The following is a 15,012-nucleotide window of genomic DNA, read 5'->3' on the forward strand; positions in this document are numbered from 1 at the left end:
ATATATATATATATATATATATATATATATATATATATATATATATATATATATATATAATGAAGGAATTTTTACAACGCACAGATAAAACTTACTTTTTTTCATGTGCGCAACATAATGTCCTGAAAATGGTGAACTTCCCATATGTGATATGAAACCAATTAGATGGTAACGCTCTTTTCCATCACGACATTGTTTTGGCACGTCTACCGAAAAAAAGTATTCTTCAAATAAAGAAAAAGTCAGTGAGTTAATTTTAGTGTGTTATCAGTTAATTACTCATTCAGTGATTGCATGAATAATTTTTCACTGCACCAACACAAAAGTAGGGCATTGATCAATACTGTCAATAGTGAGTAAAGTAAATGCAAATATTATATCCGAACATTACTAATTTTGCTTACCCTTAATCTCCTCATCTTTCTCCTCAGGTGGTATAGCATCCACATTCGAAAAAAGCCAATCAGCTGCATCGTTTATACCAGTATTAACTTTTTGAAGAGCATAACGTGCCTGATAAACAGAAAATCCGAGGTTTGTAAGTTGTTCAATCGCTATTCCGTCGACATCACTTACCTACAATGATGGTGATATTTGAAAAATTATTAAGGAAGAAAAAAAGTTTGGAAAAATCTGCACATTCCCAACAATCTGAAACAATTTTCAAAAAAAATAAGACTTCTACGAAACCATTCTTAGGCATTGTACTACAAATATAAATGTTGGAGCTCGACGAGATATAATCCAAAATCTTTGAACAATTCAAGGAAACAGGTTAGAGATTGGGAGGACAGGAAGAGCAGTTTGAAACACCAATGATCTATATATTAAATAATGAGTTACTACATGAGTCAGTCAAAAGAAATCATATCCAACTCATAGTGCTGATGAATACGCCACTAACAGTTGGAAAGGCAATTCCCCTGTTTATTTTAATTTAAAAAAAAATTTCATATATATATATATATATATGAAGGAAATGTTGACTAAAAAACTCGCAACGCGATGACCTCCGACCGCAAGTCAGGATGCTCCTCGTTGATGTCCCTATCACCAATACTATGCATGTACCAATCTAATGCTGCATCGAAACCAGTATTCTTGGTCATGTGAATAGCACGACGTGCAGCTTCTGGTGTAAGACCTGATCTACAGAGCTAAACTTCAACAAAACCCGTAAGTTACTGCATTATGAACCTTTAATTATCAACAACTTATCCGATTTCTATTTTAGAAAACCATCTACAACTGCTTCAACTTTCGATCGCATCATTACTGAAGGAGGATTACTTAACTCTGTAGTTCACAATCTATTAATTTTTATTAAATTGGAATTAATTAAACACCAACCTTGTCAAAAACCTCAGGATCGATGCCGGGCAAAGGTCGGCCCAATGTTAGCTCTGATTTAGCAGATTCATGTGGTAGCAACATCTCTTTAGGTTGTTTCCCATAGCCACGAAATGCTTCCAAATCAATTTCGTCTGGCATTTCCACATTGACATCCAGCTTTTTAACACTGTAGTCCTCTGCCAAGGTGAATTTCTGTGAAAAAAAAATAGTGCATCTGGAGATATATACAGAACAAATACTGCAACAAAAACTCCCTTTCATAACAGAAAAAGTCAAGACTGCTACTAACTTTAAGCTGTATAATCAGAAAATCCGGAAAAGTAGCGATGCTGTATTGCTCGATAGCTCCTTTTACTTCGTCTGTTATCGGCGATCGAAAATCATCAATCTCCTGTTTGCCAAATGTTGCTGACAAACATTCAGCAAATGACACGGTAGGTCGTACTGATGCCCCCGTTTCCATTGTTTCCTAAAATATAGGTTCGGACTTCTCTAGACAATATTTAAATTGAAAAAAAGTTCACTTTCAATTGATCGGTGGTACTCTCTCATCGTCTCAAATTCAGCGCATTCCTAAACGCTGATGCATATCAACATCCTAAAAATCAGTCAATCCAGAAGTACGTCCTACTTCCATTCCAGAAATTACGGTGATATGATCAGAATAGATTTCTGTAAGATCACTGTTACGATACGAATGAATATCCCAATCATCATTCGCCAGAGATAACAGTAATTTTTTTGGTAGAAGCTTTCAGAAATGAATTAAGAATTCAAATTATGATTTTGAACAAACTTACTGCAGGTTCTTTAGAAGCACTTTTTTCTGGTACGTTCAACGAAAGTATTACTTCTTCCGTATAACTATAACGGACCCTATTCGTCGCATTATCTTCCAAACGCTGCTCTAGTTTAAATCGCACTGCGTCAACTGGTTTAGGTTTCTTCAGAAATCCATCTATTCGATCAAAAAGTAGTCTGAAAGAAGGAGAAGGTCGAAGCAAACATTCTCTAACTAGAAATGTTACCATTAGAATGCTATATACCATTTATTTGGACGCTAGAAGCCGTTTATTCCACGGAAGAAATAGGTTAATCCTACATAAATTCGAAAACTGTTTTGGCGTAAAATCTCTGCTTTGCAATTCCATCGGATCCCAACAATGATGTGTAGCACAATTTATTAAAGATCTTATTTTCCATTGATAGTAGAGATTTTAAGAAATTTTTACACAACTATGAAAAATGATTTCCTTCCAGAAGTTTCACAACCAAGAAACAGCATGCCCAGTCTTTGATTACATTTTAAATTGGTCATACTTGTCGGTTTGCAAAAAGTTTCTGTAATTTAAATTCTTAGGAGTGAAATGACAATGCATTTCCTTTTAAAATTTAATTTTATCCATACCTTATGTATTCATCAGCATCTTGCTGTCGTGTACTTGAAAATTCCGCATTTCCTCTTGATACTATTTTTCGGAACTGCACTGGTTTGATACCGTTACATTCACTGTCTCTCTGAAATTATCTCATGCACTTACAATTCAATATGAAATGATGCGTCAAAACAGTGCGTGTATGATTGCATGTAATAAATGTAATTGCTTACTTGGGAAAATTCACCGCTTAATAAACTCGAAAATACTTTCGCTATCTGACAATTGAAATCATTATGAGAATCGAGTATTGCAACGTTGAGGAAATGTTTTTCACATTCTATTCCGTAGGCTTGTACGAAATCAGGAATTTGAAGCAGCATTTGCAACGTCTGAAAATAAATTTTCTGCAACTAAATCTTGCAGTAAAAGAGAAACGAACAAAAAACTTTTGCACAGGCTACGACATTTCCATTGATATCTCAATGGAGATTAAGCTGAAATAGATTACGAAGACTACAACTGACTACAACTAAATCGTGTATAAATAGAAAACCTACGCGATAATCAATGAAGGACAGAATGTTTTGTGGCCACTGTACAGTAATTATTGGAAAACACATAAGGTATTGCATACGAACTAAAAAAATGCAGAAAAAAAGAAAAGGCACTCACTGCACTAATATAACAAGATGAGCCAATGTTTATGATTCCAGTAAGGCCTGGGCCATAGGCCAATTCGAGATTTGCACCATCCTCCTGACACATTTCCCATTCCCACCTTTAAAAAGCAAGCAGTATGAAAGACATTTCCGATACTTCCTGGTATTTTATTGAATCAACTTTCATGAAATCTGACCTGGACACATCATGGTCATGGTATGACAGTGGCAACAACAGTAATGTTGGATCAAGCAGGGAGCATCTTCGAAGTTTCAAAGCAAGCGAAAGTAACACTGCCGCATGCTGGCCAACGAAGATTAGAGGTATAAACCACAGATAGCCTAATCAGTAAAAAGCTAAAACGCAACAGTCTGGTAACCGGTCGTATCCGGTATGCAGTCACACCAAAAATAGGGGCGCACTACCCTAAATAACCGGAGAGTTTTGATAATTCCTGAATCAAATTCTTGGAAGAAAAAACACAACACTTACTTCTGATTAAGGTCAAGCTCCATTTCAAGCGTACTTTTTTCAGTCTTTTCTGTTTTATCCATATCAATACCAAAATGAATCAAATGTTTTTTCAAGTTCGGGTCACGAACCGATTCGTCTTCATCGTAACTAAACACATCTGCATCATCTTTCGTAATCGTACCTAATTTCACGACCAGAGGATAACCAGTCCTGAAAATCCACTATGACATGAAGGAAAAATCCTCTCCACAACTGGCTTTTGCAAGGATTATGATTGCTAAGTCTGTTGATAACGACTTGACGTTTTACGTATGGCCAAAATCCAGTTAAATGAGCCCAGCGTTTAACTATGTAAATCTATCCTCTGTCAACTACCTATATCACACAATCATGTGCAAACATAGATTCTAACTAGTAAAATTATCGTCTTTGTTCCATATCTAACTAACCTCCAAATTACGCCCTTTTAAATGGATTGATATGCATAAATGCCGTCTACGATAATGATGACGTTTCAAGGAGCGATACCAATCGGACATATCATATTTTAATGATAAATAAAGCTAACAAAACTTTTTTTTTTTTTTAAAGATCGACCGTTATAGATAACTCATACAAGTCAAAATGTAGTCGCGCATGATTTCGACCTTTGCTCATCACTCCTTCTTGGATATACTGCGAACGGCCACACATAATTGCACCATCGGTGAGATTCAACCATAAATTCTCCTTAAGATCGCATCCTTCTTCTTCACATTTCCATCCCCATGGAGGTATTCTCTTCCCGTTGTCGATCTTTAGAAATGAAACTTATTAAAAATTGCTAAATTTCGTCAAAATGCGAAAAGACAACGATATCAATAACTGTAATAACTGGAAATTTTCGGTCGCGTTTAACATCAATAATTTTCAGGATTGAACTTAAAGTTTAAAACTATGAATCAAGTTCTACACCACCAAAACAGGAACAATTTTTATAGAAATCTGCATACTTGTTCCAAATTCAAATGCTTCGTATCCATTCGTGCTTCACCTTCCCAAACATTAATTCCTGCTTCTAATATCTCTTGTCTTTGTACTCCTTCTTTTTCGATAATTTTGTGGCAAACGTTCGTCAATTTCGCTGTAAGCCTGGAAAAAGTAATTGCAAATATACGCAGTTCTACTTTTGAATGCTTCTGAACTCGAAATTCACAATATGCATTTAAACACTGTGAAGAACTGACTTGTTAAAAGGAACTTTTTCATCGAGATCTGGAGCAAGTACGACTGCATAATCGTTAATAATCTCATATTTTGGACCAGAACTGAAGCCTCCTTCAACACCAATTGCAAGCTGTAATGGTTAGAGCTCATTTATTAGAACATTTAAGATTTATTGAAAACGGTAACTTAAATGATGTGCAATATCATCAATATCTATTTTCCTAGAAGAAAATTATAATTATCCATCATTTAAGAACATTTTAAGATGCTACCTTTTAAGAAACTAACACAGCTCAGAGGAGAACTCTTGAGCTATTTTTTTTATAAGCAATCAATTATCGTTCATCAAAGAATTAGTTCAAGTCTTCATAACGTATTGCATAGTGCATCGCATTGTGTACCGGATTTGATTTTTGGGAAACTGTCACAAAAAGATTACATACAACCTTCCTTGCCTTCTACAAGTTTTTCTTTTATTTCTATTTTTTTTATCATCTTAAAATGATAACAGTTCGGCGGCTTCCTCCAGACTATCTTGATTCTTTTACATTGAAATAATTAAAATAACTATATATATATATATATATATATATATGTATATATGTATATATATATACGCAACAGGATGCACTAACACAAAGAACAAATTCCTTCCAACCCATACGTATGTTTACTGAAAGCGCATTTCACAAACCTTGGTAACTTTATCTTGTGGTTCATCCGCGTCTGGTAGCATCTTTTTGATCTGCTTACACCACAGGAAACCTTTTCGTGCCGTCCGCTTATAATAACCCAACACATGGTCAGTACAAAACCCAGCAAACCTCTCCAGACAAACATATAATCCACCTGAAAATAACTACATTTTCACACTTCTCCTTTTATAGATATGATTTACCAGACAATTCGGGATTCATCAAAACTTATCAGAATTCTTTCGGAGTCTAGAGCTCAAGGAGATTGTTCCAAACTACCTTAGTTTGCTTAAGATTTATCTATAAGAAATCATCCCCACTAATTTCCACAACCGATTTTCAGCTATTGAGCATTGCATACCACAAAAACAAATTGAGCATTGCATACCACAAAAACAAATATTGGCTCATTAAATATTGGCAAAATATTGACTCAAATACTGGCTTAATAAGTAATATTAAGAAATAACATCCCAATGTTATCATCTGGTATTCAGACTAATTATAGGATTTGCTTTTTGCTTAGAAATTTTCGAATTTATGGCTTAATTAACAGTTGCAATTTAGTTACAAATGAATTATTTGAACCCGATATTTTGGACTGTTACTTCTTCTAACCTAATGTTCGTCCTGGACCACTACCTTTAACTTTACTATTAGTATTAAATTATCACTTGTGTATTATGAATAGCCTAAATTACTGCTTTAAGGCCGAACTCTTTCCCATTTGTCCTGAAAATTCAAATGGACATCTACCTGGATGGAGAGGTGTCTTGAAGCAGTACATACACTCATCCTTGAATATTTTATCATCCAATGCTGGAGGACGATAGGTTAAAGAGCAGATCTTCGATGCGACATCCATTTCGTTCCATCTGTCTACTGATGATGTCGATGATGATGTTCCACATAACTCAGCCATTTCTACTAATAAATTTGCACTAAATTTCCGAAATGACTTCCAAATCAACAGGATCTTTGAATTTTCAATTAAAAATTAAAAGTTTGAAAAACTTTTCGAAGCAACAACAATCGACAAAGAATACAATGAAAAGGAACGACGCATCTGTCCGGAAAAATCGGAAATCCGGAAAATTCAACCAGAATAATAGATACTGATGTGCTAAACAAAACCAGTCTTAACCCTTGAAGAGAATAATTTTATCAAACTTGGTCTCTCCCTTCAAACATTTATGAAATGTAACAACGACCTGTCGCCAACAAGAAGCGAACTAGCTGCCAAAGATATTATATACGAACATATTTGGGGGACTTTGGAATTTTTGCTTACAACGAACATCAAACCCCGCAAACCCCGCACCCCGCGTTATCTTTGTTCTAGTAATTTGCCAAAGGATTTTCACTTTTATTCATTACTTTGAATTTCAAAAATAGTCACATGTTTCTAATCGTTGTAAAACTAATTAGATATTTGATATCTTTTTTCGTTTTGTGATATTAGCAACTATGCATAGCGTGAATTCATGATAATAAAAAACTTTCCTCCACAACATCACAAATAAAAAATATAAGTCATCTCGTTTCGTTTCGTTATACGCAAATAACAATGATTCATACATTTAAAACTGATCTTACACAAATTTACACGTCCGGAAAAAATGAATGAATGTAGAATAAAATTATCTGTTGAGATAATACGTAAAACGGTCAGGTTTTGAATTCCTTCCATCTTTGAAGTCAAAATTTCATCATGTCATTCTTACCGAAGATACAAGTATTATCTCCATTCTTCCGACGGAATTTTAAATTTTGTGAAATTTATCAACAAAAACAACAATGGCACAGTTACATGTTAAGAAAAATGAAATCGGAAGTGGAGAAAGCCCAGACGGCCGGTCCAGAGAGTGATACAATCTTTGGGAAAATTATTCGTAAAGAAATACCAGCAAAGATCATTATGGAAGATGATGATGTAAGTTATTTTTACCCGAAATTAGGCGGCCATATATGTCTCCCAGTATAAGATTGAATCGTAATAAGAAGATCTAAGGCTGCAGTTCCCCCTTACTAGTCGTAATCATTGCTATGCAGGACTTTAAACTCTCTCTGTCCTTGTGTTTCGTGATTTCAGTTCGGTACTTCCAACCTATTATTTTTTTAAGAATACAACTATAGTCCACAGTAGTGGAAAAATAGATTGAATTTGTGGTACACTGCTCACAAAAAGAACGAAAGTTGCAATTTAGAAACAAATTTTTGCTTTGAAACAACGTTCTCTTTCATTTGTTTAGGAAATATCTTCCTAATTTCCTAGCAACCGAAGTTTAAAAAAGAAATCAGCAATAGTCTTTGTTATTTTTTCTCCTTCTGGACCCGATTTTCCTAATTTTAAATAATCTGTAATTCAATAAATTTTAGATTCTGGCTTTTCATGATGTTAGTCCACAAGCACCGGTACATTTTCTGGTAATACCTAAGAAATCTATCGCAATGCTACAAGACGTCAAGGATCAGGTTTTGGTATTTTCTCCCAGTTAGTCGTTATCGCATTGAGTTGAGATTATGTAGATTGCCTGGGCTTACACTTTGCTACTTTGAATACGATCTCAAGTTTAGTAGCTGTAGACCTCTTAGCCTTACTGCTTATTAATCCTAAAGATTGTCAACATATATTAAGAAGAGAAAAGCGATAATGAAAGATAAGCATCCCATTACAGGATAAAGAATGGTCTATAAGGGAAATGATTAACCTTCTAGCGCAAATAAATTAGGATGATCAAGATCTTGTGATATGCTTTGGGATCATGCAGGATAGATCGAGATCATAAAATAGGGTGTTTTTTGCTGCTTTTATTCTAGATATTCTTTATGTTTCATTGGTTTCAGATATAGATACGAAAGTGATCAAATTGATTTCATTGATTTTGAAAACCATGCGAAGAGAATGCAAAATTGATTCGGATATAAATTTTACATTTAAATTACAGGACGAGGTCGTACTCGGAAAACTATTGGTTGCAGCAGCTAAGGCAGCAAGTCATTTAGGCTTGAAAGATGGCTATCGAGTGGTTATCAACAACGGGAAGCATGGATGTCAGAGTGTTTATCATCTTCATGTTCATGTACTCGGTGGACGTCAGCTTGGTTGGCCACCAACATAAATAGGGATTGTCAAATTGCAACAGTGAGCTATGCTGCAGAAATGTGAAATTTTGATCGAAATTTTTGGCTTAGACTTGAAATGCTGCTTTCATGTTTGTGTTATAAACCAGAGAATTTTCGGTTTTAGAAAAAAAAGTGAAAAGTATGGATTGTATTATGTCATATTTCATTCAAAATTTTCATTTTAATGATAATGAAACTGCACAGAAATGGCTAATTCCGGTAATCCTCGAGATTACTTAGAGAGCTAAAGATTTTTGATTTTGAAAGACTTTAATTTTTTGAATGGGATGTAATAAAAACATTTGTTAGCTTTTTGGCACACTATAAATGCCACAAAATGGTGCGAATTTTCGACTACTCAAAATTTGTATCTTAGGATTTGCAAAATTCGAAGAAATTTTCGGGTATTATTCAGAAGATATAGATCATTCGACGCGAATGTATATTAAAGCTTTTTTCCAAGGGCGTAGTTGTTATCATGAGTGCAGATTGTATAAGTACCAGAAAGTGGTTTGTTTATTTTTTTTTTTTTTGTAAAGAATTGCTGAGAACGTGTTTGCTTTGCACTGTTACATATTTGAATCTTATGACTTCCATTTATAAATACCATTAGTAATCATTAAAGTAAACGGTAAAAAGATAAAACGAAATAAAAATGTATCATACAATGGGATCAGCCCAAACGCAATCTTCCTCGATTTTCAAATTGTACTTTGAACTAGAATTTTTGTATTCTGATGTTACGATTCGGAACCATCCATTTTCGCCCTGAAATTTTTATCGCTTATTTTTAACAGAAAATGGAATAGCTGGAAATTATATGATTTCATAACTATTATTACTCATTTCGGTTCTTCTGGGGTTATAATCAATTTCCCGGTCACGGTTCATTGCTAAGATTGAAAATTTATAATATTTTTCCAGGAATAAGAAGAAAGAAAATTCATCATTTGGAAATCTAATAATTTGAAATTAGTTAAATTTGAATTGAAGATTACGACTAAGATATTGGTAGTTTTATAATTATGGCTAAATAAGAATGAATTCTTTAATACATACCCATGGCGTTCCCCAGCTATTTCTACCGATCCAATATGGTACACCAGAATCATGATCAACTCCCCAACCGTGAACAGATATAACATGGTCAATATCTTCGGGCGTTTTTTCTTTATAAATTCCTCCTCCATATGTTTCGAATTTTTTTGTAGCAGCAATACCACACCTAATACCATTAACAATCATTTATTAATTAACTAATTTAATGCTATTTTTGAAGCAATTTCAAAGGTTCCTTTTTTTTCTTTAGACGATCAACTTTTCAGTGTTTTAGACAATCAACTTTTCAGTTTTTTAGACAATCAACTTTTCAGTTTTTTAGACGATCAACTTTTCTTTAGACGATCAACTCTTCCAGTTTTTTTAACTTTGAAAATTCTAACATTCATAAAAGGGTTAATAAAAATTATTTTTTAAATGTTCGACAATTCATAATGTTATTCTAGTTGAAACAAACCATTTGAAGTTATTTATTTGTTCAAAGTGATTTTTTTTTCCAAATTCATTATTTTCTATCCAATAAACTGTCCCTTACTTCTTATATATTTAAATTTTAAAATTTGCCAAATTTCAAAATCTTTAACAAATTATATTTTAAAACATACGCAATTGGGCCATTATGATAAATTTCTGCTTTCATCTTTTCAAGACCCGAAACAACACCGTAATTTTTCACTTTATATATGGTATAATTACTGATTGAAAAACATGAACCAGGCCAACAGGAACCACATTTATTGTATGGTGAACAAGCTATAAAATTGCAATCTTATTTTAAACAACATTAATTTATTATTTATTCATTCTTTTTTACTGCTTAAAAAAGGAAGTTACCATAACCTAAATAGCCTGAATTAAGAAAATTTTGCTGCATCAATCAGAATTCTTTGGTCTAAAATTGATAATTTTGAAAATTTGAAATTAAAAATTGAACTATTAATTCTCCATACTTCCATCTCGTGCTTGATAATTATTGCATGTTTCATGTGGTATGCCATATTCATGAGCATATCGATAAACACCACCTGGTTCGCCACCTTCACAGCTACCTGAACCTGCACAATCGATAACCTGAAAATTTCAGTTATGAAAAATCACAATTATGATTGAAAAAATAATTATCCCCTTTGTTGTAAAATTTCCGTTCTTTTTTTTTATGCTTTGAAAAATGCAAAAAATATTTCGACAATTTTAAGAAGGAACCTCCTGAACAGAGAGATAAGCAGATGGCCATGCTCCTTTACGCTTAATATTGAAACGATCAGCTAGCGCACTTGTCGCACCTAAATTTGTTATGCATATCATGTATTTATGGTTTTTTTTTTTCATTATGGTATGATAAAAGATTAAAAAAAAACTTTTGCCAAATTTTTTTATGATATGATAAAAAAAAAAAAGATTGAAAATATTATGTAAAAGAAATGGTAAAATTTATGAAAAAGCGGAACACTTACCACATGCCCAACATGAACCACAATCTGAAATTTTTTTTCAAATATTTTCATTTGTTATAAATTAGAATATTAGCAAAGTTTAAGAAAAAAAAAAAACCAAAAGCCATCGGATAAAATTGCATTAATAAATGAGAAAGAAGCAATGAGGAGTTTTAAAGTGTAAATTTGAATAGAATTCATAGTAATTAATGAATTATAATTTTATAATATTTAAAAATATGTTTATTAATGCTATAATATAGAAACGTATACTTCAAAATTTCATGAAATTTTCGTGAAGCATTAACCAGTAACATCTTATTAATCTTATCTAATGTTTGAAGTAAACAGATGCATATGATGATGGAAAGATTAAAAGATTTCGTAGTTTAATTCTTTCAAATTAAGGAAATGTTAATTGTTTGATTAAGAATTTTTATGATGAATTGAATATTTTTGGCTAATGTTATTACAGTTTTTTGAAATAATTTCATTGAGTTGCTGAATGAAACTTCTTAGATGTAACAGAAGATCATCAAATAGTGATAATCGATTCTTGGTCGAATGTTCACTTTGAGGGATGAACTTCAAAGCTTCCTATCAGTCCAATTACCAGACATAATCACTTTTCGTCACACAGCAAAAGCCGATCGGATCGGATTATGTTGCTACATAAAATATGACAAGATGATATTTCAAAGTGACGATTTTATTGATTTTTGATCAGTTCATGAAGTATCACTTATTAAGCTTTTTTCATCGTTCCAACATACTTGAAATATTGGTGTAGAACATTTCAGCAATTTATTAGGCATTTATAAACAAGATTGAGTTTGATGATTGATCTCATTGATCATTGTAAACTCATGATAATTGATCATTGCACTTCTTACCTTTAAAGTTCTTATCGTTTTTGTCAAACTTTTTAAGTGAATTGACAGATGAGGCTATTGCATAAAACTACCTAATACCGCATATTATCTCTTCTCAACCATTCCTATTAAACAGCATTATGTTACAGAGTATATCATGAATAATCTAGAATTTTAGAAAGTCTTCAAAATTGGCTGAAGAAATGATTCAGGTTCAAATCCAGAAAAATTAAGATCAAAACAGGATCAGTTAATTAGTAATCTCTAAAGGGAGATAATAATAATTTAATGAAACCTAAGAAGGACAGGAATTTTGGGACTTTTCATGATAAACAATTTGATAATAAAAAATAACAATTTTTACCCACCTTAAAACTGTTTAATTTTACATTTCATTTATACATTCGGTCAGTTTTCATTTCTTCGGAAAACAAAAAAAAGAAAACCGGAAAACTTACATTGTGGAATATGTTGATTTCGATCAACGCTAGCATAATTTACGCCATTTACGTTACGCCAATCCCACGCTATAGGTAAATCATTGAAATTGTAATTGTTACTTTCGTATTGTCGGGGATAAGTTCTAAATTATTCATTGCTTTAAATAAATTGAAAATTATTTTCAATTCGAATAGATATTTTGTTACGGATTACAACAATATTCATTATTTTCAATTATTAATTTCAGGTTGATGCATAAATGTCAATAATAATTGTTTGAATTACAAATGGTTACTTAAAAATGACCATTTGACCGCTTGACCACTTGACCGCTTATATTTGTAAAAAATTACAAATGATCACTTACTTGTGTTGGTAAATTTTTCCGGTTCGTTTATAGCATCCATATAAATTATAACCATTTCTAGTAGTGAAATCAATAAATTCCGGTAATTTTCCCAGTGTAAAATCCGGAAAAATGAGGAAAAAAAGAAATGATAAAGCATTATTACGAGCTATCTGAAATGAAAAATATAGCACAAGTGGTAAAAATTTTTCCGAATAGATAAGATGAAGAGAAGAAAATGATTACGGTTGAAATGATTAAATGACAAGCAAGTAAGAAGCAAAAGTGGCTTAGTCATAATCATTAATAACGGACATTGAACAGCTGTCATACCTGATTCCATCCATTTCCTTTTCACATTCATTATTTTAAATCTTCTCTATCAGCTCCTTTATCATTCCTCCTTATTCTTATCAGGAATTCTTCATCTTGATAATCATCGAACAGATACAAATGCATATGAAAATTTTTGGTAAAAAGAAATGCATTATTCAATGCCGAATGATAGGAATTTTTTTGTAAAAATGAATTAAAAATTTTTGACGTGAAATTATTAAATGAAAAGGTCAAAAGTGTAAAGGTCAAAAATTATCACTGCATATGAATTTTATCGCTTGTAGTTTTAGCATTAATAATTTCGTTTTTTTTTCAATTTTAATTCAAAATTATTCTATTCAATCGATTAATCATTTAATTAATTAATAAATCTATTTAATCTGTCATTCGTTTTAAGCATAGAATTGTCATATCATGACTAATATCATAATGTTGATAACAATATCATTATGATGTATGCATCAAAAAAAAAAAAAGGAACGATAATTATGCATAAATATCATCAAAGTTATCATCATGAGTACAAATTATACTATCACTTATGTTTCTACCTGGTATTTCTCAATTAAACACAAAATTTAAAATCAATAAATATTAGTTAAATAGATCCATCCAACGATTATTATAATTGGTCACTTTTATAGCTCATTAGCATTGGTTGAATGACCATGGTCTATTGCGCAAATGACCTATTGTTTCGTAACTACGCATCAATCCGGTATGGTAAAGTAATCGATTCAACATGAAAAAATACCAAATAGCCATATATTTGTCTCATTTTTTTTTTTTACTTTATTTTACTCTATTTACTTTATCTTACTTTATCTTACTTTACCCTTACACTCTACCTTTCATGTTATTTGTCACACAAAAATTTGCAAATTTGCTTCTAAAATATTTATTGTTTACCTCTTTCAGCTTCTAAATTATCCATGATTGTCTTTTTCTTTTTCTTTTTTCCTTTTTTTTTTTTCAATACAATAATTGACATCCTGAGATTTTGTCACCTAAAGGTTAAAAGATCAAAGATTATTAATATTTGTTATGAAAAAGAAAAGTAAAAAATAAAGGAAAGAAAAAGTTTAAAAAAAAGTAAAAAGAGAAAATAAAAAAGTTATTAGCATCAAAATCAACAAAATATATATTACCGTCGAATTATTCATAAACTTGTTCGTTATATAAGATAGCTTCTTGCTTTAATTAAGCTTTAAAATTGGAAGATTACTTTTAGTAAAAATATATTTGAAGTAATGAATGATTAGCATTAATTGTATACTTTCCTTTAATGATTAGCATTAATTGTATACTTTCCTTATAATCGATAAATTCAGGTAACATTTAAAATCTAAAATTTAAAATCCAAAAGACCTGGTTATTTCAATTTAGGATGCTAAATGAATGTGATATGTTTTGATTTTGCAGCAAATGAAGTAATCATCATTTATATCATTTAAATTAAAAATGCTTCACGATAAGCTAAAAGCGTAAAGTATATACAACTAAAATGACAATGATTAGCATTCTCTCCTTTCCCCCCCCCCCCTCCCCAATATTAAAAAAGAGGCAAATTTAAATTAAACTTTAAAATAGATTATCATTGAATTGTTGATTGGAAAAGTTTTTTTTTTTTTT

At 31.8% G+C, this 15,012-nt stretch overlaps 3 protein-coding genes across 3 annotated transcripts in view; 1 reads left to right on the top strand and 2 right to left on the bottom strand.

Annotated features, from left to right (window-relative positions):
• The window catches only part of LOAG_07416 (ubiquitin carboxyl-terminal hydrolase), a gene marked incomplete at its 3' end in the record, with an annotated part of 7,529 nt that extends 836 nt beyond the window's left edge, over positions 1 to 6,693 (bottom strand). Inside the window, exons 1-14 of the mRNA XM_020447425.1 lie at positions 6,524 to 6,693; positions 5,767 to 5,921; positions 5,093 to 5,202; positions 4,859 to 4,997; positions 4,483 to 4,661; positions 3,885 to 4,076; positions 3,405 to 3,510; positions 2,963 to 3,121; positions 2,762 to 2,871; positions 2,154 to 2,331; positions 1,643 to 1,822; positions 1,351 to 1,545; positions 405 to 576; positions 96 to 206 (exon numbers count right to left, since the gene is read on the bottom strand). Of these exons, the coding sequence (XP_020302342.1) occupies positions 96 to 206; positions 405 to 576; positions 1,351 to 1,545; positions 1,643 to 1,822; positions 2,154 to 2,331; positions 2,762 to 2,871; positions 2,963 to 3,121; positions 3,405 to 3,510; positions 3,885 to 4,076; positions 4,483 to 4,661; positions 4,859 to 4,997; positions 5,093 to 5,202; positions 5,767 to 5,921; positions 6,524 to 6,689 (2,152 nt within the window). The 5' untranslated portion in view covers positions 6,690 to 6,693. The remainder of the gene's footprint in view (positions 1 to 95; positions 207 to 404; positions 577 to 1,350; positions 1,546 to 1,642; positions 1,823 to 2,153; positions 2,332 to 2,761; positions 2,872 to 2,962; positions 3,122 to 3,404; positions 3,511 to 3,884; positions 4,077 to 4,482; positions 4,662 to 4,858; positions 4,998 to 5,092; positions 5,203 to 5,766; positions 5,922 to 6,523) is intronic.
• A 742-nt stretch (positions 6,694 to 7,435) lies between these two features.
• LOAG_07417 (hypothetical protein) lies at positions 7,436 to 9,181 on the top strand. Its single transcript, XM_003142950.2, has 3 exons — positions 7,436 to 7,700; positions 8,147 to 8,242; positions 8,716 to 9,181. Exons 1-3 carry the CDS (start codon positions 7,479 to 7,481, stop codon positions 8,887 to 8,889), a joined length of 492 nt encoding a protein of 163 aa, XP_003142998.2. The 5' UTR covers positions 7,436 to 7,478; the 3' UTR covers positions 8,890 to 9,181.
• A 372-nt stretch (positions 9,182 to 9,553) lies between these two features.
• On the bottom strand, positions 9,554 to 13,120 carry LOAG_07418 (cysteine proteinase cathepsin Z; the record flags this gene model as incomplete). The annotated part of the gene is made up of 8 exons (XM_003142951.2): positions 9,554 to 9,661; positions 9,953 to 10,118; positions 10,558 to 10,705; positions 10,903 to 11,023; positions 11,156 to 11,235; positions 11,407 to 11,430; positions 12,716 to 12,784; positions 13,066 to 13,120. The coding sequence occupies 8 exons, from the start codon at positions 13,118 to 13,120 to the stop codon at positions 9,554 to 9,556; spliced, it is 771 nt and encodes a 256-aa protein (XP_003142999.2).
• Between the last annotated feature and the right edge of the window lie 1,892 nt (positions 13,121 to 15,012).

This window comes from Loa loa (assembly GCF_000183805.2).
Source record: "Loa loa unplaced genomic scaffold supercont3.325, whole genome shotgun sequence".
Taxonomy (NCBI): domain Eukaryota; kingdom Metazoa; phylum Nematoda; class Chromadorea; order Rhabditida; family Onchocercidae; genus Loa; species Loa loa.

Coding starts and splice junctions, on each gene's coding strand:
- LOAG_07417 (XM_003142950.2), top strand. CDS start 7,479: ATGTCATTCTTACCGAAGATACAAGTATTATCTCCATTCTTCCGACGG. Junction 7,701..8,146: donor TCATTATGGAAGATGATGAT/GTAAGTTATTTT, acceptor AATAAATTTTAG/ATTCTGGCTTTTCATGATGT. Junction 8,243..8,715: donor TACAAGACGTCAAGGATCAG/GTTTTGGTATTT, acceptor TTTAAATTACAG/GACGAGGTCGTACTCGGAAA.